A 27236-nucleotide genomic window follows, 5' to 3' on the forward strand; every position below is an offset into this window, starting at 1 on the left:
TGTGTCTGTGTTCATGCCCTGTAATGATCTGGCATCTTGTCTGCACTGCAGTACAACCTTAACCCTAATCATCCAGGGTAGGCGTGTCACCTACTCACCAGGAATAAGGGTTTTTGATGGGTGGGTTTATTGTAGTTATTAAAATATCATTCTGTCAAATTAAACCAAGAGCAATAAAGAAAAGTTAAGAAAAAGCTAAGATGTGAATTGTTTATTACACAGTAACCACATTTATTTGATAAATTAAATTCAGACAATCATAGAATTAAAATTAAGTTATATTGCTGACCCCCATTGCTCACAACTCATAGCAAATTTTTTGGTTTGGTTAAACAATTAAGAGACTCCTCATCAAAAAAAGACAAGGCCTGCTTAATATCCTGCTAAGATATAAGTGAAGGGCAGTCCAACACAAGACCTGAACAGCAGCAGAATATTATCCACTGCATGCCAGAAGTCTGCTGTAGCTGGAAGATAAACATAGCCAATTGTCCTGGGAATAGGCACCCTCACCCACCCCCTCCGCCCCCAGCAGGGAATAATCTCCAATTGACCTTATTGTCTCTCTCAGAGCTGCCTCTGGGATTACTGCACATAATCCACGACAACCGTTGAATACAGCATTTCCCATATTATTTATAATCTCTTTCCAAGAATTAACATAAATCGCTCCTTATTAACCCAGGAATATTAATTTCCCCCAAAATTGATATGTGTTTAAAGCAGATCCTGTCAGAAACCACCAATTCATTTCCCATCACCTTTTGTGAGAGGATCCAGCTGACTCAGGGCACTGCACATCTGCCTCGTGTATTGTCTTAATCACAAGTACCAGTTCTGCAGCTCAAATCTTGCTTATTAAGGAACATCTAATTGCATTTAAGAACAAGACTGTGAAAGACATATCACACTGACTTTTATCAACATTTTATCTTCTGTATTTTTGTGTGCTTTGAGATTTTTGCTAATATTTTAAAACAAAAATGGTTTCTTACATGTACTCAACAATCTGTTTTTGAGGTCATTTACAGTATTTATTATTATATTTATTTATGTAATTGTGATTTTATTCTTATTTGATCAATATTACAACATTACAACTTTTCCCATTGTTTCTTTCTCGCTGCTGTTTCACATACAGATGCCTGTGACTACAGAAAATACACTCTCTCAAATTCTGTCCAGAAGATTCAAACTCCACAATGGTGATTACAAAATGAGTACTCAAATTTGGACAAAACTGCACAGTCCAGGGGACTCTATAGATGATGAAATCAGAAAGCTCACCCCTAACCAATTAATAGAGAGGAGTTGGGGATGGTGGTGGCCTCCCTTAACTTCATCCTGCATTCACTTGGTGAGACAATTTCTTACTTTCTCTCGTGATCTGCTGTGCTGTGGGTCTGTTGGCACACAATGGCTGCCATGCCTCTAAAAATAACAATCATTGTATCTGAAATAATAATACAATCCCTCGTTTACAGTGGAGAACTGACTGGTGCAACTTTTTGAGACATTTTGGGAAATATCGGCCTAGTGACCTGTTCTTATACCCTAGACCCAATGAATAGCAGGATCTTTGGTTTGTCCTCTTACTGCACTTTTGTTATGAACTCAAATCATTCAATCTTTGTCCACTTGTCTGGAAATACCCAACAAAGCATCCTGGAAGACAACAGACACAGAACACACAACAATGTTGCAGTTTGAGATTTTAAATACAAGCCTTAAGTGCTGCTAAGCTGTTAAGCTCTCAGACCAAACTTTTAAAGTGCATAGGCATAAAACCTTGATTTTTTTGTTGAGTACCTAGGAATAAAAAGTATGAGGCTATGCAGTTTTATTTTGTTGATTTGCTTATTTTACACTTAATTTTGGATGCTTATGCCTGATTTTGAGAAAAAAGACATTAAGCTGTGAAGCGTCTTTTACAATTATGCCAGTATAAATTCAAAAGCTAAGCAAACCGAAGAATAGGCAATAAATAAAGGTTCTGAGGGACTTCTCCATAGAGTCAAATGCTCTTTATCAGATGTCAAAACCTGCTGAAACTGCAAAAACACGCTCCCAGAGCTCAGTGAACTTACAGAAATACTGTAGTAAATGCAAACAGAATCTACTGCATAGTTTCCCTGTGTATGGGGAATTCTGACCAAAATCCTCAAAAGTAAGCACTTTCTATAAGACACTATACTGCATTTTAAATCAGTACTCACTGACAGATCAGCAAACAGTAAGCAGTTTCTGATATTTTTATGGATCATCTTTGTGAGGCTCAGGGCTTAAAAGCTAACTGATAGGCTTCAGAACACTGCATTTCCAAAGACCACTGAGGCCTGTGCTGAGGGCTGCACTCACAGAATGGGCTGATTTGTTTGTACTCCAAGGAAATGCTCCTGTCGTGGCTGATATACTGCAAAAGTGATGACAGCATAGAGGCCACAAGGTCCTGCACTCCATTTTAACAAATGACATTCCCAGTTCTTTTTATTTTAATATGCCTATTGATTTGGAGTGCAGTTTGGCTTCTATAACTGTAGCTCCTGGGCTGCTTCCTTTGGTGACCTTTAGACACACAAGTTTAGTCTGTCATGCTCGTCTGCAAGCTCCACAGTTTCTTACAGGAGAGTTAGTGCCATCTGGATGAATGACACCTCCCTCACTGACAACACTGTAAGCCTTGACTGACTCTCACAATGCCACTTCTGAGGCACTCAGCCACTGTGTGTTTGCCACTTATATTCTGTACTGGTCACAGTCAGCTTGTGAAATGACCTGCTTTAAACTACCACTGTGAGGGCTATAGCACTCCACCTGCACTCTGAGTGAGCCTCTAAATTGCTTGTGTCAGTCGGGTGCTCCCAGAGGCCAGTATTTTATGTCAGTTTTGGAATAAAAAGATTATGGGGAGAAGGACCCACAGGAGAACCAAGGTCACAGCAGAAGGCCTTAAACGTCTATACTGTACATGTCTTAGGATATTCCAATAGCAAACGTGTTTAATATTTACAAAAACTTTAAAAGACATTCATAAGAGCCAATGTACTGAACATCTCAAGAACATTAATGTTATAACAGTGTTAATTACTAGCAGAATGTCTCTGTACAGTATGTTTTTTCCAAGCTTGACAAGCTTACAAAATGTGTTGAGACAAGCTCCCAGCCAAGCAAGCTGAAACTGTACTTATTTATTTGCTTGACTTCCTAAAAGCTAATTTCCCCAGTGCAGTTAAACATGTGCTTTTGTTTTGTGTTTGTTTCTATGAATTTGTACAAGTGTGTACAACAGAGAACAGCTGCCAAATCCCTTTCCCACTGTGATGTGGATTAGCAGGCATTAGTGAGCAGAAGCACTCAACACTTTTTTCGCCTTATGATGCATGGTCACTGCAAATATGCCTGTGGCTAAGGATCTGCGCCTGTGGCTGGAAGGTTGCCGGTTTATATCCCGCAGCCGGCAGAGGAATCCTACTCCGTTAGGCCCGTGAGCAAGGCCCTTAACCCCAACTGCTCCAGGGGCGCATATAAATGGATGACCCTGCGCTCTGACCCCAGGCTTCTTTCCCTGTCTGTGTGTCTCATGGAGAGCAAGTTGGGGTATGTGAAAAGACAAATTCCAAATGCAAGAAATTCTATATGGCCAATAAAGTGATCTTAATCTTAATCTTATTAGGATGATCAATGCAGTTTATGACATAATTACTCCTGAAACTATCTTCCATCATTAACAATATGCTTTACCATTGGCTAAACTGATTGGATTCATTACTGCTCCTGACAAACAGTCAAATAGTGTCTGAATTTATTAATGCATAACTCTGGCATGTACAGTAATAAGGGTTACTAACTGCTTGCGTTATGTTGTTTTGTGCTATAAATGTTCAATTTGTGCCCATTCAAAATAATGCACAATGCCAGACTGCAATAAGAATTACGAAAGTGTTTTGCTCTTTACAAACCTCTCTCTAAACATCAGAAAGACTAAAGAGATGATTGTGGATTATAGGAAACATCAGGGAGGAGGTCACACACCTATCTAGTGTACATCAATGGGACTGCAGTGGAGAGGGTCAGCAGTTTTAAGTTCCTGGGAGTTAACATCACAGAGGACTTAACCTGGTCTCATCACACCAACATCGTGGTTAAAACAGCACAGCAGCGCCTATTCTTTCTCCGCAGGCTAAAGAAGTTTGGCATGCCATCACATATCCAGGCCAGCTTCTACAGGTGCACTAATGACTGTTTCCTGACTGGCTGCATCACTCCCTGGTATGGGAGCTGCTCCGCCTGGGATCACAAAGTACCGCAGAGGGTGGTGACGTCAGCGCAGCTCATCACCGTCTGTGAGCTACCAAACATCCAAAATATCTACTCAGCTAGATGTCTTAAGAAGGCAAGGTCTATTCTTAAGGACCCCAGTCATCACCAGTCATAAACTGTTTTCTCTCCTACAGTCCGGTAAAACCGTATCGAAGCATTCAGTCAAAGACCAACAGACTACAGTACATTTCTACCTCCAGGCAATAACACTGCTAAACAGCCAAGCTGCTGCCACTTTCAGCAACCACCCCAAGGGTCTTTGTGAAATGGTTAGGTTACATGGACATACAGTTTTCATTGTATTTGGCACATTGCATATTGCACTATTTAGCCATAATGTATTGCATACACCCTGGACATGAAGCAGTTCTATTTATATTGAGTTTAAGTTTTTTTAATTTATTTTTTATGGCACTATTATTATGCAACGTTATACTGTAACTTTTAATTTTGTGATTTTTATTTTTACTCTCAGAAAAGACATTGCATTGCCAGCAATTACTGCTGCACGCTGTATTCTTGTGCATTTGATAAATAGACTTTGATTGATTGATTGAACCATTAGACAGATCACAGGAGACAGAGGCAACAGAAGCTCACTCCTTCCCAATTATATCAGTATTACATATATATTTTAAAATTAATGTCCTACCTGCATATTTGTAGGAAACAGGAGAATAAAACAAAGTAAAACAGGACAGGTGAGAACCAGTAAATGGCTGATTGCCAAGAATAATTCCACTATTTGTCTTGTTAAGAGTTTAACCAGACCCTATGAAGCACAGGAAAAGCAGTCTATATTTACCTTGCAATTTTCAGTGCCAGTTCATTTATGATCAACACTCCTTTTCACCAGATACAACTGACAATGAAAAGTGGAGTGGCCTCTTTGTACTGGACCTGTTTCACCTGCAGAACAAACACTTGGATGAAATTAGCTTTGGTACTCAGATACAATAAAATTACTTCCTAAACAAGCAGGCCTGTAAGTGCAATCTGGGAAAAATATGCAACATATTAAATCGGTTTTTAATAAACAGCATGGTAAATCATGAATTGTTATATTAGGTTATAAAGTCTTAAAACATTCCTCATACATGGGAAAAATGTGGACTATGCTCCTAAAATACATTCCCATCTCAATTCTGTTTCACAAAAAACTTTCTTCGGAGCATAGTCTAGTAGTGCAAATAACAAACATCCACAGGTGGACATTTGTGGAAGAACTGTTATTTGCCACCTAAATGCTAGACCATATAATGAAAAGACCAGAATACAAATCAAATGATTTAATCTTAAAACTATTAAGACACCAATTGCTTAGAATACTACGTACGCTTTAGTAGGTCACCACACTTCTAAAAGGACACCACCTGCATGACACAGAGCTCAAAAAGCAACCAGCATACTGTAACTGTACTGTAATGTCAAATACAGGTTAAAGGAACAGAATCTCTGTTTGTGACTACCTGCACAAAGGATGGCTTGAACAGAGATCCACAGCAATGGACATCATCTGAAAAAACACGGGCATCCCTGTTTTACAGACCTCGGAGGAGGAGGGGGCAATGCACAACAGGAGAGGTAACTTCTAGAGGAGCCGGACGCGAAACATCACACCACAATGAACAAAACCTGCAGCCCAGCAGCCTCCGTGTCCGCAAGCACGACTGCTACAGGACTCTTATACCACAGCAATTAAGAAAATGTATGCTTTTACCAAGCCTTTGTCTTATCTTGACTGCTTTAATAGCCACAGAGATCTCATCAATGTATCCGAGGACCAAGCCTTGACCCTCCAGGACCTTTTAGTATTCTGAAACTTAGAAGAGCCGAGATTGGGGTGATTGGAAAAGTCATCTGGCTCCAAGCATGACATGTGCCCCTTGGGCAATCGATTTGTCAGCTCCAGAAAAGCACATGGAACCTGGAGGTTACAGCTGTGCTGAACAACCTTGGCTGAGTGGCTTGCTATATGAGTCATTCCTTTCGCAGGCACACTGGAAACAGGCTGGGCAGTGACAACACCATTTCTCAAACACTAATTTCTCCTTCATATTCTGACACATACAGATGTCCAAACAATGAATGCATTTCCTGTGGTTATGGAAGAAAAAAAGAATTCTGAATGTGCCAATCTTTCTGACAGCGCACCGATCAACAGAGAAGCCCTGAATCTGAAAGGAAATGGATAAAATGTGAACATTGAATATAGCCATAACTGCTGTGGAAATTGCTCAATATCAAGCACTTTCTTTATTCATCCTTCAAACTTTATGTGTTCGGTAACAATACGGACATCATGGGCAGAATAATGAACCAACAAATGGGCTGCTAATGATACACTCTGTCCATTTGGATTCCTTACAAGGAATCCAAGTCTAGGGAGTGGAAACAAATAGGGAGTCGGGGCTGCTGCTGAATTAGAGAAGCTCTTGGTAAAGCTTTTGAAAGCGTGGTCAGATCAGTTGCATAAACCTGCTGATTCAAACAAATTACCGGCATGATGACAAACAGCAAGAAAACGTACACGGATGGCACTTCACATAGGACGCGGCCAATTTTGCAGTAGCTTATGAATCACCTTAAATAGAGAATCATTTACAAGGCAGTAAAAGAGAGCGATAATTGACAATTCACATCAAATACAAAGATGATCATTAACAGAAAGCTCAAGTCCCACAACTGTTTCCTGCTCGTTAGGTGTCTTTTTGGAGATGTGCAGCACACTTGAGCAGAATGGCTGTCAAGCAGGAGACGCCTATATATGCAGCACAGCAGAAGTGCTCTTTGCTCTCCAGTTAAATACTTATCATAAATAGCAGATGGTTAAGCTTTAGTCTTGTCACACTGAATTTATTTTACACAAATCTTCCCTTTGTTCAAAAATGCTTTTTGCGAGGTTCAGCAAACTGCTTCCAGCTGCTCTGTATTGGGCGAAACATATAGGAAAGGATGATTTTAATTTTGCTTTTATTATGAAAGAGAATCTGGGCATGTTGCCATCATGCTTTGCCCAACAGTTTATTATATATTGTCAAGCCCTAGCTCGTACTTCTAGCAGTTGTTTTAATCACGGCCAGTACCATTATAAAGCTTGGGACCAGGGTTATGGCCACATCGCTTTCCTTTCTCAGCCTGCCAATTCCTGATGATTAATCATCCCATCTGAAATTACCCAGACAAACACATTCGCTGTGATCATGTAGATCCAAGAACTTGCAAACAGAGATCAGCTGAGGGGTACAGCTGAGAGAACTAAGGGAACAGTTGAGACACATGGATTGGGTGACCAAAAAAGACATGATGATGGTGATAATGAAGATGAGCCCCCTTCTCTCTAAGTGTTCAATATAGCTTCCCTCTGTAGGTGAAGGATCAGAACTTTTTCAGTAGGGCAGCTCCAAGGTTTGGAACTCAGGAAAAGAAGTTTCAAGTATTATTTTTCATAGTGCTATCTTAGTGCCACCACTATTGGAAAATGAAAAGAATGACCAGACCATCCATCTTATAATGCAGGCATTTTTCCCCCTCTTCGATTTCATGTGTGATAAAGGGCTGCGGTCAGTTAACAAGGTAAATTCTCAAGATATTCTTTATATACCACTGCATAGCTGTATTCTCTTGGCAACACTTTCCTGCTGAGGTAGGGAAGAGAATGATCTGTGCTTTTTTTCTCTGTGAAAAAAACTGCTTCCATTCCTTTTTCTGAAGCATCAGTCTTCAAAAAGAGGCACTCATTAGAATTGGACCCCGTTAGTACAGGATCATCATAAGGTGCTTGAACAAGCATTAAATGTAGAGACCATGTGAAGTCTTACAAAAGTCTTACAAAAGCTCCAAGTCCCATCTGGTTTTGGGATTAAGTATAATGTAGCAGGAAGAGGGGCTGATACTTTCCGCAGCGATATCAAATGCCTCCTTGTCTGTCTCTGGTACTCCGTATGGTGGTTCGTGAATAACAACACCGATGGGGGGGTGTCCCAATGTCTCCCATGTAAATCTGAAAAATCAGCAGTGATAAGCTCTCTCTCTCTCTCCCACTGCTTTAACAAATCTTGTACCGTCTACTGCAAGAAAGGGAACAACAGCCCACGTCGGCAGGAATACGTTCATCTCGCTGTTTGTTAGAGATCTGCATCATACAGTAAATTTGCCCCTTCTTCTTCCAACCTGGTTGGGACATGTGTAACTGACAGGACCTGTCTGCTCAATTACAGTACTTCAGAGGGATCCTGTCACCAGGCTTCCAGGAGCTGGGGAAGTTACTCAATGATGAAAAGTTGCAGCAATCAAAATGTACCTGTAGGTGTTCCACTGTTTTTTTTTTTCAAAAGCTATTAAGTACGTTTCCACATAATCTTGAGGTGCTATCTTCTGTACAACAGGCTATGTGCAGTCGGTCCCTGCACACCACTACTGAAACTCTTCATGGAACTACAGTAAAGTGCCCAGCACTGCCCAAGCATTCCACAAATCCTGTCAAACAGCCAGCACCAACTTAATCTGGGTTTGCGGATATTGGGTCTGGACCTTCATTGCCCTCTGGCGAATATAGGCACACTTGTGGTGGGCAGTAATCTATTCTGCTGTGCCAGTTATTGCACTCAAATAGCCTCCGCTGAGTTGCCACTGACTGTACCAGAACCTTAACCATATCTTTCATGGGTGACACACAGGCCCCACATACATCAGTTGCTGTGTCACAGCATCTAACGTCATCTAACGAACCAGGACATCTATGACCTTGTGGCAAAGTATACATCCTGTAACTGTCATTAAGCCAAGTAAATAAAACACAAAAAACAGCAGAAAATCCAGCACAACACACTCAACAGCTTCGTTTATAGAAAAGAAAATGCAATGTTCTTAGAGTGAGATGGATTAATGTGACTGTTGGTTCTGAATACACAATGAAGGATGGTTCATCTTTCAGCATCACATGTCAAATCAGTATTAAAAACAAATGAAGTCATGAACAGATTTACGTATGCAAATTCAAAGCAAAGTTATTGCCTGAGCAAAACTGTTATATCAGCACTGCTCTACATATTTGTAAAGATGGTAATAAATCACTTCAGACTGACTTGTTTTTCTTGTTCCATTATGCTTGCTATTTTGGGTTATGTAGCCTGCATTGATAGTAAAGCTATTTACATCTTATGAATAAAAAAGAATATCTTTTCAATAGTTCAACAATGAATGACTTGCTTATTCAGAGTTCAGTGACTCCTGTGATGTTTTAGAAATGCAAGCAAATATTTTCTCTGATATTAAGACCAAAAGGGAAAACTATTTTTAGAGCTCACAGACATTAAAACAACTTTCATGATACTGCTTCTGTTAAACCACGTGCTCTTGCTCTAGCTTATAAATTGGAATTTGTGTAACAAACCAGAACCGATGACAAAAAGCAACGAGATCACACTGACAAAAGTGAGCAACTTCCAGAAATCACAGAAGTGATTTCTTTTGCTTCTGGTGATGTTACTGAATCATTGATATTGCTTTCCTAGGTAGACTCTGGAGGGATGCAAAGAAACGTAACTAGTAACAAAACAAAGTAGTTCTAGGTGAATTGAAGAACTTTTCCTGGTTTTGTGGAATTGCAACAATTCAGTTTCAGGATGCAGTGTATTGCAAAGAAAATGGATACCAATATAAAGAAGAAAGCAATTAGACATTTTACAATTAAAAGGTTTTCGACCAATAATTCAATTTGATTCTTAATTCACTTGGTGCGTCACACCACACTAACACGAGTGATGATTTTATCTTGTAAACAAGTTTAAGTAATAACATGCTCTATGTTGCGTCCGGTTTCAAATCTTGTATTGCAGTGAAAGCATCCACATGAATCTGATGAAGCACGTGCAGATTCTGCAGAGTACGATTACCTACTACTGAAACAGGAACAAGAAAAACTACAAACACGAAAAATTCAAAGCAGTTTCATCATACGAAGATGGACCCATCATGCAAAGCCCTATAATCCATAGCTTTGCTCTGTGAATGGAGAACACTTTTTACTTCCACAATGAATAAAACAAAATGAAGTGAAATGATTTGTATTATAATTGCTTGTGTTAGCCCTAGCATGTGAGAGTAAAGGCTCTCTTGTCCAAAAGCTCTGCTAATCTATTTTGCCATCTTAAAATATAACATTCTTAGATTTTTTTGATTATCACAGTAAAGGTTCAAAAATGTTTACATGATTGCCTTCATTGCATAAACCTCACACAGGGCACAGAATAGCTAAGGACTAAGGCATCACTTCTGGATTAGTGGAACAAACATAAACTGGAGGGATTGCATAAGTGAGAGAAACGCACAAACAGACATTTTAATAAGCCACTTGCGTGCTTGGTTTACACAGCATAAGATCATCACAAGGCACTGCTGTAAAGAAATCAGGAAACACTGACTAAACAAAGCGCCAGGATTCAGAGAACTGAACACAATATGCTCTGTCCCGAACTCTTGCAGTGCAGGGGAGAGAAGCATTTTGGATACTCACCTGGGATACTCAGATAAAGGACATTGACCTTTCATCTTCTAAAAAGCACTGAATGGGAGGCAGGGGAGAGAGGGTTCAAAGAGCAAGGTGCTTCTTAAAAAATGGAAAATAGCTCTGGGTTTTTTCCTTTCCCCAAGGAAAAGGGTCATAAGATCTAGGTTGCAAGATGGGCTTTTATTGTATTAACATCTAAAACATCGAAGTTGCGCAAAAGCAGTCACTTGTATCTCGATTGCTTTATTGATCCCTTACAAATGAAATGACTTCAGGGATGTTGGTCTCATGTGTCATGCCCACATGACTGAAATCTAATCTACAAGAAGGTATTCTGTAAAGATTCTGTAAAAGTAAAGATACTTTTTACTCGTATCTTTCAACCTACAAATGACAGCATGGTGGATTCATCCGATTATTCACATTATCGTGCTTGTAATGCAACCTAATCAAAAGCTCATTAATTTCACGAAGTAATTCATTCAATGGCATGTGTATAAAATTGCTTTCGGTAGCTAAAAAGCTGATTGGGATTTGTAATTGGTATCAGCCCTGAGCCAGTTTCAGATTCAGGTGCGTTATCTCAAATGTCACCAATGGGACTTCAGGAAAAAAGAAAAAAGTACCATCTTTATAGAAAAGTTTCATCCACAAGAGGTGATTTCATCCATCTCTTATGGTAATCAATATATGATCACCATCAACTGACTGATTCATCACAATGAATTGATATCTTATAGGTGAGAAATTTCATAAAATGATCACCTATTATAAAAATGCAGAAGTTTGCTCAATCATAGGCATCTATTAAAACCAATGCTTTAAGAGCTCTGGGATGAACACCAGTGTACACAGTGCTCCCCAAGACCAAGACTGAGAACCAGAAGACTACTTGCCTGTAACTACCTATGGCCTTTCTGCAATTCTGATATTCTGATCCAGGGGAAAAATCTGGAGACCGAACTTACACCCCTACTAAATTTACAATGTATATGATTTATGAATATACTGTATATGATTATCTGTGAATGATGACCATGTTACGGCAGTGTTTATACAGACACAACCTGTACAAGAAATGAATCAGGGATGGGCTGCAATGGGAGTTTATACATGTTATACTATTTTGACACTGTGCACTTTTAACACTACTGACTGAAGGAATTAGATAAGAGTCTTCGCATAAAAACTTACAAGGAAGAAACTCAGATCTACCTGGTGAGGCACGAAACTACAAAACTGACCTGTTCAGCAGAAACACCCTGTTTAAGGATAATTATTAACAGAATAATAACGGATTCAACAGAGAAGGCAGATGAGGAAAAAGACTCACACACAGTATCTTTACAGCATGTGGGCTTAAGGAATTCATGTGAATTTTTTAAGATACTGTAGGATTAAATAATAATGAATGATTTACATACTTGTGATCAAACAGTGGACTCAAGCAGAAAGTAAAGTTCACACCAGGCAACTCAAGTGGTTTGGATTAAGAACAGGGTGCTCTTGTTATACAGTATTTTCATTCAGTGCTAGAGCATGTTACAAAAGTACCTGACCCGCAGCATTAAAACCTCCTTTGTGACTAAACCTTAAAAATACACCAGAGATTTGAAAAGTTCATTCTGTCAAGATTACATGAAGAAGGAACTGTTTCCTACTGTACCTACTGTTCTATTCTCTAAAAAATAACAGTGGAGCTCTTTAAAAACTGCAACAAACAATTTCTTTTATTTCATTCTACCCATCCATCATTTTCTAACCGCTGTGTTCAAACCACACAGAAATATAAGGTGAAGCAGTCCGAAAACTCTCATAGATATGAAACGTTCTCATGAAATCTCTCAGTTCTTAGCAAGGTTGGGCCTGGTCAGAAGAACCAGCTTGCTGCTGATGGACCAGTTGGTGTCACACTTCGCTTTGGAGCAAAATTTCAAACCAATGCTTTACCATGGGGAAAGAGTGCTGCAGTAAGTGCTGTCATTTAAAAATCTGATGTTAAATTTAGGTCCTGACTACACTGTGATTAAAGATCCCTTTGCACTCTTACTAATAAAAAGTTAGATTGTTAACCTCGGTGATGTGGTGAAATTCTTTGTAAGGATTACTCAATCTGACCTCAAATTAAAACTGGTGAAGTAGTTTCTTCCCCTGGTCAGCTGTGAGGCATATCCATCCATTTTCCAAGTGTTTGAAAACAAACACACACACACACACACACACACACACACACACCAGGGCCAATGTTCCCTGAAGCCAATTAACCTACCAGTATGCCTCTGGATTGTGGGAGGAAACCAGAGCACCTAGAAGAAACCCACATGAGCACGGGAGAACATACAAACTCCATGTACTGTAGGCAAAACTCCAGGAATTGAACCCAGGGCCCCAGCACTGCGAGACAGTAATGCTGACCACTGAGCCGCCCGAATTACTACCATGTCCATTTGAAGCAATTGTTGGTACAGGTGAAGACGAGGGTCATCGCATCAGAGGCAGGCAAGTGACTGACCTTTGCTACGCGCCCAGCTGTAGGTGCGGCCCGCCGGCACGCTCCTGCTCAGCTGCAGCACACCCCGTTCGGTCACTGGCGGGTTCGTTTCCAGTGCCCTGCTTGCTTCTTTCACCGGACGCACAAACTTGGGCAGGGCTTTGTAGAACCAGGCCCCCGAACGCTTCCACACCTGAAATGAAGAAAAAGATGCATTGGCGCGGACATCAGCAAGCTTGCAGGGATCACACAGAGGCCTGCCATATCAAACTGTGATGATGCGCCAGGCAGAGGATAAGGATTTCTGAAACCAAGCACAGAATAAAACAGCAGGCAGGCACACAAGAGTACCTTGCAGCTTTGCTTTGCTGCAGCCTCATATTGTACCTTGGGCAATAGAGGGCTTTGGGAAACCTGGATGACCCCACTCTATTTGTTTGTGTGTGGGGGGGGGGCTCTTTTTCATTATGGCAGGGCACCGAACTTATTAAATATCGGCACAACCCAATTTTTGTGTTACTGTAGTCCCAGTAGTAACCAGGCTCAGCTTTGGTTAGCCTGGGGAAACTGAAGAAATCAGTCTCCGGTATTTGTCTGAAGTTAATTTCAGTTGGCAGTATCTGTTTAACCCCTGTACAGCAGATGGAGCACCCATGCAGCAGGTTTTCTACATTATCATGTAAATCATCAAAATCAAACATCTGGGATAATTCCATTGTGATCAGTCGAACCGATGATTTGGTAAGTAATTAAGATATCATTTAGAACTAAAAATGATGGACTATTTTGCATTTATGTTCCCTTAACTGAAGAGTGATTTATCAATGGCTTACAGGTATTGAAAATATACTGTAAGCAGGTGACCTACAGTATGAGACTAACAGGATTGGGGTTCTCCAGGTCTTGCACTGGAGATACCTGTTATATCCTCTAGCAACTATTATAAATTTGAATAATTGTATTGTTTAAAATTACTGTGATAACATTTTATCCACTAGCATGTCTTCTTCAGTATTGCAATGTCCTATTTTAGTATAGCTGGCCATCTGTTCTAGCTGGTAAAAGGCATGGTGAATTAGTGTCTTACATACTGTCATGCAACAGAAGGCACACAAAAATAATACCAAATGATTGTGCTTTCAAACGAATTAATGAAAGGATTAGCTTCTATTAAAATGAGTGAGAAGGAGTTTCATTTGCATTTGGCCAACAAGCAAAGTGGAAATGCAAAAAAGAATGTATTTCTGTCCATTTTTAAAAAGATAAGTGTGGAAATAGAGAAAGTCATTTCAAATTAGTCTGCTTGGATTGACTAATGATGAAAAGTTGCTGATGTGTGTGTCAGTGAGATGAACACAGAGCGCACCACGAAGCCCCACACACTAAAAAATAATTCTCTTCCAAACACAGCTTCTGCTGTGCTCCACGATTTTGTAGGAGAGCAAATTAATTGTCAGACGATTTCCTTGATAGCACACACTTCACGCCTGGGTGGTTTAACACAAAAGGAAATTAGCTGTACAAGGAACTCAGTTCAAGTTCTGTTCCTTCTTCGCTGCCACAGGAAAGAACGAGACTAAGAAGACAAGTTTCAAGAAGTCATTACAATGTACTCAAGTGCGACAGGCAGTCTATCATAAAGCTCGTGCTTGTCTCCACGTTTGCAAAAAAGCACTTTCATTATGCAAATACTTGTCAATAGTATGAGATATCTAGCAATAGCTGTGCAAACATTTTTTTTTATCAATTTGCAGGTGAATAAAATGCAAATGAAAAAGAAACACATCTGAATACTAAATAAATATGGATATTGAAAACCCTCAATATGCAAACCAAACAGTCATCACTGCTTTTCAAATCATAAGAAACAGAATATGTGAGTATTAGGGACTTTACATTAAAATCACAAATCTTTTCCTTCTGAACTGCAGCGAGTGTGTACTTAGGGCTAATTCAGGAAGAGCTTCTTCACCCAAAGAATAAAAGGGGGATGGGAAAAGAACTGTCCCACTGTGCTATTGCTCCTGCCAAACAGATCCTGGGATCCTTTAAGAACTGTTTGGACAAGATTCTCAGATCAATCCGCTACTGGGAACCAACTGAGCATAATGGGCTACATAAATAGAAGAGCATAAGGAATGATCCAAAATACACTAGTTTGGTTTTTAACGCTTAAAGACAGTGCAGCACCTACGTCTGTGATGACAAAGCAGGCTTGATTGAATTCTGGTGAATTAACCTTCCAGAGCAGCAATTTACTGTATGCTTGTAAATGTTAGATGGGGGTTAGAGATGTTCAATACCTCCAATTAAAAAGAGATTTGACAATGCTCAGCTGAACTAGTAATTAAGTCAATAATAATATTTAACAGAACCAAAACCATTTTCTCATTTAACACCCTTTAAAGCTGTGTTCTTTAAAGAACAATGATAAAAAAGCACAGTCTAACTCTGCCATTCCTGCAATGATTTGAAAGCAGCTCTCTTGAATATACCATACAAGTGAAATTAATAATGAAGGGGATGACAGTGGATAAAAGCCTAACAACTGGATGTTATCTAAATCTGCCAGGAAGCTCTGGTGAGATCCTGTGTAGTTTACTGCTAAAAAATACATCCCACTCTGTCTTCTGAGGAGCAAGGATGAGATAGATAACAAGGCTGGAGCTGGGTGTTTTTTCAATGTTCCGTGAAAGAAAATCACAGGAAATCCACTTCGAAAGACAGAAAATACCTGCCATGTCTGAAACAGAAAGGTTTGCAGCAAAGGCAGAACATACTATGTGTCAGAAACATCAATTTGGGTTGAGGGGGGAAATGTACAGAAAATAAATAGGTCAGGATCCTAAATACTGACCTTCAGTAATTTGTGGTCTTAGGTTTGTATTAGACCCATTCAAACTGGTTTCAAATAGCACTGTGAAAGTATGTTGTCAGGAAGACCACAGCATTCAAGGCTGAGAGCTTCATTAAATGCGTTATGCTTCTGCATCATACTGCACATAAGTGCAGGAATTTGAAGCTTTTTTGACTGCCCATATTGGTGGTATTCAGCCCCATGCTATCACATGGACTCTCACTCAGAACAGCATTAACAGCACTGCAAGGTCACCAAAAACAAAAATGTTTTTTTTTAATCCATCTGACTCTCACTCAGATTGAATGATCTGTTCCCATGGTGGAAATTTTGTAACACTGGCTAAAAACTAAAAAAAGAAATGACATGCCTTCATTTTCATTCTCATTCTCCATTTCTAGTGGTGCATGAGGTTCTGGTGCTGAACGATGAAGCCTGGAATCGGAGTGATGGAGTACAGGCTGCACAGGCAGCCAAGCACCAGTGGTGGATTGGCTGGGCACCACCAGGATCAAGAGGGATTTCAAATCCTTATTCCTGAGGCTCATGGAGGGCCAGCAGGACCCGCAGAGCTAGCTGGTGCTTACTAGCAGTTTCTGACTAAACAGGCTAAATACCCAAAGGTTCATAAATACTTTTCCAGATGCAGGGAGATCTGCCTGGCCAGCAATGTGTTCTGAAGGGCTCATTTGTCAGGAGGGCAGCGGGAAGTAACAGTGACAACTCAGGTGTAAATCTCAATTACCAATTTGGTACAAAAAGGGGGAAAAATAATTGTGAAGAAGCAAAAAAAGAACAGGGAAAACTGTGCTTGCGAGAGATGAGATTGTTAAAGTGTAATGAAGGCCTAAGGGGAAAAAAAAGCCACTTGGAACAGCACCAAGACAGCACCTTTATTATATTCAAGGACACAAACAAGAGCACACAGATAGTTTCTCAGTGACCCTCACAAACCTGCTGCCTTACAGTTTTAGGGTTCATGGCCAACACAACCCGATGCTTTATTTTTGCAGAACAAGCACTTTTGCATTTGGTTTGTTTGTATACAAATTTATACAGTATTTGAAAAACAAAAAAGAAAAGCTTAAGTGAAAAAGTAAGCTTCCACTTGCCCCTTCAAAGCTTTATCTTTGAAGAGTCAGGCTCTCATCTGGTTCAGTGAGGTCGTAAGCCCCAGAAATGTCACTCAACTTCTGTCTCAGACTCATTCTTCGTTAGAATAAATATGGAATCTTCAGAGGTATAATTTCATTTTCAACTTGGTTTTACAAAACGAATTGCTGTGCTTTTCCCCCTTTCAGATCACTTCTGTTATGTGTATCGTGTGTCTTGTAACACAGTCCTTGGAGCTGCCCGAAAAGCACTCAAATAAAATTCTTTAAATTGCTCTGAGGAAGGTAACATTCTGCCTTCTCAGATCTACACAGGAGTGCAGTTACTGTAGGTCTCTTCATTGTATTTCAAGGGTATAAACAAAACCCCCAATATTTCTTGTTTCAAGAGAGTTGTGAGGCTGCTTTTGCCACTGACTAATTTCCACAGTTTAACAAAACCCTGGACGCCACAAAGAACTGGGGATGAGAAAGTTCCACTTTTGACACCTGTGGGTATGCTGAGTCAGAACAATCCAGCCACTGTGCTGTGAGTCACAAAAAACAAGAAGCACACTAGAACTCCAAAGAGAAAATGCCTGAGCAGAACATGATTTTGTCTCATTTTGCCTGCGAGCTTCATTTATATTCAAGAGCTTCAATTTGTATTGTGTCCATTGCACCATGTAATTTGATGCCTTTTGCTCGGCTACTTATGTAAACATGGAAAAATGCGCTTCCCTCTTTTGTTTGCTTGTTGTTTTTAATAGATGGAGCTTGAACAAGTAGGCCTACAGCGTAATGAAGAGCAGAAGAGGCTTGTCAATCTGCTTAAAACAGGCATCTGAGGAAATGATCATTCTGCTCTCTGAAATGGAAGTTAATTGTCTGGTTTTCATTTTTCCTGCTGACTTCAGTGGTGCACTTCACGGAATTCAAAATGTTAACAGGCAAATTGCAAGTTCTGCAGCCATGTCATTTGCATGAATCACTGTCACCTACAGTATACAATATAACCACAAATAAAGATACTATAAAATAATAAAAAATACTATATTATAAAGAACAAGAAAATAGTTATAGTAATCTAAATCAGGTATCTCCAACCCTGGTCCTGGAGAGCTCCAGTCCAGTTAGTGTTATAGGTAATAAGATTGGGAAAAAAACTGTATCCAAATTATGAATCAAGCATTTAAGAGAACACTGGTCCTGTATGATCTCTAAATTACTCAATGGAACAAATCACTTCTTTAACAGATCTCGGTATGTTCAATATCTTTAGACATTTAATGATGATTTACAAAACCTGCTGGACTGGGGCTTTCTAGGAGTTATTTTTAGTGATCATGATGTGATGTACCAGTAGAGTGCTGGTAGAGTTTTAGTTTTAGAATTTTATCATCAAGCAAGTCCAAAGCGAACATTCCTTGACAACACCAGAATTTAAAAAAAAAAGCCCAGTGAACATGTCGGAAGACTGCAAATGATAAGTGGCTCTGCCCATCACATCAGGTATCACTGGTTCATGATGATGGTGACTGTGAGTTCCTAAAGAGCACCCTACAACCTCATCTTGCTTTGCAACATCAACCTCTGGGACTTGCCAGGTACCCATGAGCTTGTAGTCAGTGAGACGCCTTGTTCCACCAATCGGCCATGAGACTCAGCCTATCAAAGAGTGAGTGGCGAACCCAGTGAACATGTCGGAAGATTCCCCTTCACTCCGTACCAGCTCAGGAGCAGTAGTGGTACCCGTGATGAACAATTAATGAATCTAAACAGTTATGGTACAACACAGACGTTTTCACCCATGAGACAAGTATCGGCTAAAAAGAGTACAGTTGAAATGTGCCCTAATTAAGAAATTCCTGCTTTTTAACGGTCACCCACCCAGTTGTCTTCACTCCAATCGGTCAGTTGACAGAGGATGGCTGGTCATTCCCCACAGTTATCTGGGGAACGTGGATTCAACAAGATCTGCCATCCCGTCTCTACCTACAGTACTACCCTCTTACAAAATATAAGTAACCGCAGCTACAAACCTCAATTAAAAAACCCTTCTCTGATAAAGTATAGTGAGAAGAAGCTCCTAAAGCCCTTTATAATATAATGTGTACAAAAACTAATACTCATGCGACCTGATAAAAATGTCACTGAGCTCATCTGACATTCAACCGGATTTCCATGTTTTATTACTTTACTATGTTTGATATACTTTAGGTTTTAATTGTATCGATGAGGGCTCAGTGCTCTGAGCAACTTAATTCACACAATTAGAAAAATGTTAAATTAGGTAACTCATAATTTTTTTTAAAGTTTGCTTTGAAACTTTGCTTAGACAAACTCAGAAAGGTTTTCAGGTTAGTGTTTAATCACAGCTTACATAGGATTCTACAATATGACTCAGGTGACAGCTTTAAATGTCTCTGTTCACAAAGACTGCTTTGCAACTGCTTCTTAGGAACATTTAGACCCAGGACAAAGTAAACAATCCAAAACAAAAGAGAACTTCATAGAGAAATTAAGTAATAAAGTTTTCATCAAGGCAAACTTTCGGTCAGATGAATCAAGCTAAAACTGGCGACGAGAATTTTTTTCCCCTTCTCGTTAAAACATCTTTTCTTCACAAACTTGACTGAATATCTGCAAACAAAGCAATACAATAATCTTGTGTGCACAAAATAAGTGCATGGTTCAGCCATTCTGTATCATCCTGAGATACAAAAGATCTAATTTAGGAAGCCTTTCTGAATCCTAAAAAGGGTCTTACTGGCAGATAAGTTCTCAAAAAGGTTTATTCTTGTTTGTAATAGAAAATTGAGTAGAATGTCTCAATGCTAAAGAGAAACGTTGCTTTCCTCAGCTATGAATCTTGGTCTGATTCATCGTTACTCTCACACTCAGCCGGGGGCTCATGGAAGGTCATATCCCTAAGGCTGTTGGCCACCTAGAGAAATGCTACTTGTTAAGAACTGGCTCCTTAGCCGTCGGTAGGATTTGAACTTGGGTCCAAAGGAAAGGTTTTCTATCAGGCAAGGGAGCTGATCTGCATGGGACACTGGGCAGTGTTCATCCCAACATGAAATGGCAAAAGGCCTCAGCTATCCAGAAACCTGCAACAACTGCTTTTAGAAACCCCTTAAGTTATACAGCAAAAGCTTTTTTTTTTTAAACATGGCTCACTGAGTTTTCAACTGGACCAGGACCAGGAGCGAGCAAAAGCTTTTCCGAGACACCGTTTCCTTCTTTTTTTTCCTGTGCATTTTCACAATAAGCAAAACTTGTACATGATATCCTGCTGTTGCTTTGGATTAATGTTTTTAAGAAATCTTACTACATTCAGGTCACTAACATTGGTACAGTTATACTGTATACAGACAGTTATAGAAGAGAAATGATAGAGAACCTTTAAGACCATACAGAAAGATATTAAAACATACTGTAGGAAGTGAAATAACACAAAAAAGATAGTCGTGTAGACTCCGTCATTTCTATTGAGATTTACACCTTGTAATACGGTACATAGATCTATGAGTCCCGGTATTTCCCAAAGGTACTCTCCTCTGTACCAATTCCCACCATTTTGTTGTTTTAAGGACCACTTCTGTTGTTCCTTTAACCGGCTTGTTAAGGCCAAGATGGATGTCTTTAACAACCCTCTTCCTCACTCAATCTAATAAAGATAAAGCCATGGAGCTTGATGGAGGCAATTTTGACACTTTAGCCTGTGGAGACACACAGACAGTTCATCCTAAACTGCTTTAGAGGATTGTCACTTGGAACTGTCAGATCACCATGCAAAGACGTTCCACAGAAGTTCTTTAACTTGGGAAGTGATCCCTGAACGTCAGTCACTATTAATGAGGGCAAAACCCATCCACAAAGGAGGAATTCCAGAGAAAGAAGCAAATGACTACTGCAGCTTATAGACCAAGTCTCAGAAGCAGGGCTGGAAGTTAACGTTGGTGGCCGATACTAAACTCTGAGGTTATCATCCCACTTCCATATGAACCTCCTGCAGCGTTTATCTTAATGACCTCCTTCTCAGCTGCCAGAACTCTCTGTATTTTTTAAAAAAGTATCATTTTAGTTCACCTTCTCTATTAGTATCACAGACAAATCCAGTACAGGCTGATGGAATCTGACCTGGCTATGATCTCTTCGAGTAAGTTCCCTTTCTCCGTTCTACAGTCAACCTGCCCACAGCTTTCCCAGCTTAAATATTTCATTAAGTTAAGATTAAAATGGTTCCCTCTCTTTGTTTTGGACAGGGAACCACAAGTATAGTAAAAAATGTTTACATCTGAAGTTTCCACTGTGTATTTTCAAAGCCCACGTATCTCCCATTAACAAATTTCCTTACATTCCCGAGTTCTTTTTCCAAATGCTCCCAATTAATACTTAAGACAAAGGAAGCAGTACAGATGGTATTACTAAATGTTTCTTTTTTCCCTTTCCAGCAAACTCAGCCAGCCGTTTTTGGAGTACTTTAAAACACATTAAGCCATTCCATGCAGGTAACGAACACCATTTTAAAAGCCAAGTTAAATAAAACAAAGTAAACTAAGACCATTTAACCCAGCTCTTCTACAGATTACACAGCATTCTGGTCTCCAATACTAACCCTCAGACCCCTTGCACTATTGTAGGACCCCTAGCTGCCTCCTTGACAGATCTGGACGCATCAACCGAATTGCAAATCTCTACAGTAACATTTCCTTTGGCGTTTTAATTAGCGCAATGATAGCATTGCTAATTTACATGCGAGAGGCAGCGTCTCGTGAAATTGGTTTTCCGGGGCTGCGGGCAAGACCGTTGGAGGCTGGGTTTTGTCTGAAATCCAGGCGACAGGGGACTGGAGAATTAGGGCCACCATCAGCGCTAGAAAGTAGACTGCAGGGTCATCAAAGACAGAAGTCATTCTGGGAGGGAAACGGGTCAGAACCAGGTCTGCCGGCTCAGAGGAAGCCAGCTGAGGGTAAAGTGTCAGCTGCAACAGAGACAGAACTACTGAAATGCCACGAAGACTAATTCAACGCCACATCTGAGATCACTTCAACAGCAGCATGGTGAAATACTGCACATTCTGGATCCCATAGCTGGTCAGTACTTACAGTAGTTCAATCTGGTAATGAATGAACAGATCCCCTTTTCTGGGAAGGGACGTGAAATCACTATGGAGATGTCCTTGGTTCCTAACTCAATACCTGTACATTTCCAAACAGAACCATGTGTCACAAGCCAAGTCTTGGAGTGTCTTGGGGAGGACAGGGGCATAATTGCCTGATTTCAACAATAAAACGGTACATTGATATGTTAGTTTCAAAGGCACTTAGAATTAGAAACAAGATTAAAGGCATTAACTCTTAAGTTGGAATGTTTTGTGAAACCACCTTTAATTGGTTAATTCATCCAGGTGGATGCTGCACATCGGTGGTGGTGGAGGGGAGTCCCCATTACCTGTAAAGCGCTTTGAGTGGAGTGTCCAGAAAAGCGCTATATAAGTGTAAGCAATTAATAATAATAATAATAATAATAATAATTTAAAAAGCAGTAGAATGAAGAGCAAAAATGATGGCTGGCTTTGGAAGTTAATTAAAATCCATTTGAATCTCATGTGACACCTTGTCAGAGAATACAGGCAAGAAGAGAGTACACAGTGTAATCCACAAGCATCCTGAAGAATCCAACTGAAGAAAAATTTTAAATACAGCATTTCCATGTGAAGAAATGGACGTGTGAGAGGCAGCATCTCCTACAGTAGGTAGGATTTGAACCTGGGACTATATACACATTTTATAAAATATGAAATAAGAAAAAAACAGCAGCAAGTTTTGACAAACTGCCCTCGGTCTCTCTGGGCAACTGCTGTATGGATCATTATGGTCTCAATAAAAGATTGGTTTCTTGTTTTACATTATGAAAGGAAATACACCTATATATGGAAAATAATACATGAGAGACTAACAGACATGCATATGTATCTGCATTTGATTTTTCTTATGAATCATAATTAGAGCCCTGGAGATAGGTCACACACTTCACAGTTAGAAATGCTTTCTGAAGAGCAGAAAGGCTAATTATTGTATTAATGCTGCCAGTCCATTTACGGTGACCTCATTTACAATGAATACCTTAAAGAATAAGTTTAGAGTCCTACTGATGAAGCACAACTCTGCCTACAACTAATAACCTCTTTCACCGTACTCCATTAAAAATAACTGTATTGTTGTTAGTGGGATGCTTCATTCTGATGTTACACAAATATTTGTATTAACTGTATCATAGAAATTAAATAAAATTCTAAATGAATAGGAAATACAGAGCTGAATTCCTACTGTACATGTTATCTTTTAAGAAACATGCAAAGATCCATATATATATATACACATAGAGCAACATTTCTTATTTTTAAATAAGAAGCACTGCAGTGCTGTGTTACTGTTCCTTTAAAAAGCCTTTTTTTGCATCCATACTATTTAGAAATCCAAATTAGATTGTCGAAAAGACTCAATTTAAAGTCCTAAAGGCTATTGGGAATAATGTAGCAATGAATTATATAACTGCAACTTCATTAGGAAGATCTCAACTGGAATACTAAAACTCCCCCTGCAATTTTCAGGCCTGTTAGCATGATTAGAGGATATTTACACAGAGCTGCAGTTAGGATAAAGCCTGCACAGCTACATAGTTATGCAAAGTGGGTTTTCCTAATATTGCCTCTTAATAGGTATGACTGCAGAGACAGTGCACGGTTTGGATTGCATGAACACCCGTTGCTTCCTTTACAGTGGGAAGGTTCCAACACCACCGTGGTACTAACCATAAAAAAAAATAAGCAACTCAAAAGTGAGATGGTGGACATACAGTAGGTGTCACTCCATCAGATGGTATTATGACATAGAATTTGTGTTATACATCCAGTACCTGATTGTGCGTTTTTCAAGTCACAGCCTGCACCTCTCAGAACCCCATCACAGCCCCCCCCCACACCAGAGGGGAATGAAGAACTCCTCCCAGCAGCCCACCTTCAAGCTCCTTGTCTTTTACCACATCCCAGACAGTACAGCCCTGTGCCGTAGGGCCAGCGCCAACTGGGGGAGAGGCAAGACCTTCACTGCCAGCGCCACATGCCTGGGGGGCTGCAAGGGCCAGGGGAGCCCAGGAGGGCTCATCCCACCCCAGCGCGCGTGAGCGTCACCACTGGGGGGATAGTGGTCACAGTCGGCCAGTGCCATGACCTGCGTATGTCCTCGCGATCGTAGATGACGGCTTGAGCCTTTGCTGCTTGAAGCCTCAGTTACGGTGTTGCAGGCGACAAAGGAAAAAAGGAAAACCTAGAAATTCTTGGGGATGCAGGATAATAGGACAGGCAACACAGCCATGTCTTGAAGTCAAAACCCCAATTTCTTTCCAGGAACATCTGGACGAGCTCCTTGGATCAATTGCCTGCTAACCACCAAACCGACTGAATATCCGCCACTAGTCTGTAACCGTTCTAATGTTCCTATCGTAATTTGTTTGCTTTTTAAACTGACAAAAAAGGGACCAGCCTGTAGAGATGCTGGTCTCCTTGAAGAAGCTGACCTCGGGTCGTAGTTAGGAGCTCCAGATGCCCTGGGATAGATGGGCAAGGGACCGAAACTGCCAGCCCAGCAGATCAGCACTGAGGACCAGAGATAAACGCACACACAGTGCGGTTTGTCATGCTAAACAAATAAGCCCTGGACTCTTCTTTTATCAAGTGGGAACACTGTATCACACTAGATAGCGAACGCCAGCTGAATGTGTTTGCAAGCCTCCTGAAACAGGAGACAATTGGGTCCCACAGCTGATGCTGTAGGCTTAGAGAGCAGAGATAAGACACAGGGGGCGTGCCCAGAGCTTCCAGCCAGGACAGGACTTCTGCACACATGTTGTTCTGCAACACAGCTTTTTGCCAATTTTTCTTCTGAGCTGAACCTTACATCTGTTAAACTACTGGGGAAAGAAGAAGACCCTCTCCAGGCTGCCCAGGGCTCTGTTGGGATGAAACCAGAATGCAGCACAGGAGAGTTAACCCATTCATCGTCTGTTCATAATCCTTTTCTGAAGTGTCACTTCATGCATTCCGCCTTTCCCCATTTCACGAAAAGGTTTAAATCCTACAACAGGAAAAATTTCATTTTGTTCAGTACTACAGTGACCTAAGTAACTGATACAAGTAATCAGATTTTAGTGACAAAAGCACAGCCAGGTATAAAATCACACGAGATGTTTCTCTTTCCATCTTGGCAGTGGGGAAAAGGATGTTAAACTTAACCGAATCCCTTTTTTTAAACAAGATACCATTTTGTAAACTACGGTGTCTGTGGATATTGTATAAAATAGCTAAAACATCAGCTTTCCAATCATAATTTCCAATTTCCAGTCCCCAGACATGAGTGTAATACACACATTTAATACTACAATTATAAATAACAGAAGCACCAAGAATATGCGTTAAAGGTAATGGCAAGGGGTTAAAAAGAATCCCCGCAGTCCTCAAACATCTGTCAAAACTCACAGTCAAAACTAAGTTTTAACTGCTGTTTTATGCATAAAACAAAAAAGGAATATTTAAATAGAATCATTTATATCATCTGTAATTTTCAGGTATTGTTCATTCCTCAGTTTTCCTCATAGCTTTCTTAGTTCTAGAACTGCCTAATCCATCCAATATAATCGCCGTTTAATGAAATCCCTACCCTTCCTATTATCAAACAATTTCAGAACAGTCTTCTCACGTGAGGATCCACGGATGCCCACTGGTGAGGCCCATGTGTGCTGTAACCCGAGACCATGTGCCAGCGCCCCCCACAGTGTCAGCGGGCATTGCAGGTAAAGACAATGGCAGCTCTGGGAGCGCCGGTGCCTGCTGGCGCCAACATTGCTCGCCTTCACATCTGGCACAAGTATCAGAACGCCAAAAAAACGGAATTAAAAAAAATGACTTTCCCTCCGCAGTGCAGGCTCTACCGGAGACAGGGCCCCGCAGAGGGTGATTATGGTAATGTATGGAAATTGTAACATTTCTAAGGAAGGTGTGGGATGGGAAACAGCCACACGAGGAGAAGCAGAGGCAGCCGAAGCTATCACAGTCATTTACACCTCCGCTTCGAGCGGCTTTCCTGTCCACAGAGGCACTTAATGACCTACTGTTACTCTTAACAGATGAGTACGACTGTTTTCCCCCCCATTTAATTGAATGCCTTTGAATACAGGGGTGCACATCAGGGTGTATGAGAAATCAAATGGCTGAGGTCAAACCATATTTTCCCAGCATTACATTATACCAGCTTTTCATGCAACAATAGAGTTGTGGTCTTAATATTGAAATTAATGCAGGTCTTGAAAACGTACAAGAGTAGAGTTAAGACTATTTTACAGTATATCAGAGACATTCCTGTATAACACTACTAATATCCTATCCTGCAGCCACCTGCTCATAGCTACAGATAAAATATTTAATAATTCTGAGGTAACCTTTTAAGAAACATTGTACTGTATAGTTCTCTTTTGCCAATTCCAGGGAAACTTGCATCAAGTCACTCACTGTACAGTTTTATGTCATGTCATGTAGAAACTTCTGGGAACAGAATGACGACTTATTTCGCTGTTGTTTAAAGAGAACAAGAATTCTTCAGCACAGTAATGGATTAATGTACTCAAAAGGACCAGGGGAGCTATTGTGTCACGTGTAAAGAAAAGCACTGTGTAGCTCCTGAAAGGTTTTAGGGATAAAGCAGAGCAAATTATTGTAGTCCCAACACTCCATAAAAAACAATTAAACTTTGAAGAGCTGCCTTCATTGTTAAATGCAATTTACAACTTTCTCTTCCTTGTGCCCTTTAAAATGAAAAAGTGAAAGTAAGAAACTCGTGCCAAAATCATGTTATGCCTGGCCAGGCCAGTGCTCGCAGCTCCCAGTTTTCCATGGGTATTCAG

General features: G+C 40.3%; 1 protein-coding gene across 3 annotated transcripts in view; it reads right to left on the reverse strand.

Annotated features, from left to right (window-relative positions):
* doc2b (double C2-like domains, beta) overlaps positions 1 to 27236 on the reverse strand; it is a 218429-nt gene that overhangs the window by 168323 nt on the left and 22870 nt on the right. For all 3 annotated transcript variants that reach the window (XM_015367828.2, XM_069184231.1, XM_006640820.3), the window contains exon 7: positions 13344 to 13515. In XM_015367828.2, coding sequence (XP_015223314.2) covers positions 13344 to 13515 — 172 coding nt within the window. The remainder of the gene's footprint in view (positions 1 to 13343; positions 13516 to 27236) is intronic.

Source organism: Lepisosteus oculatus, chromosome 26, assembly GCF_040954835.1.
Source record: "Lepisosteus oculatus isolate fLepOcu1 chromosome 26, fLepOcu1.hap2, whole genome shotgun sequence".
In the NCBI taxonomy this organism is placed as follows: Eukaryota; Metazoa; Chordata; class Actinopteri; order Semionotiformes; family Lepisosteidae; genus Lepisosteus; species Lepisosteus oculatus.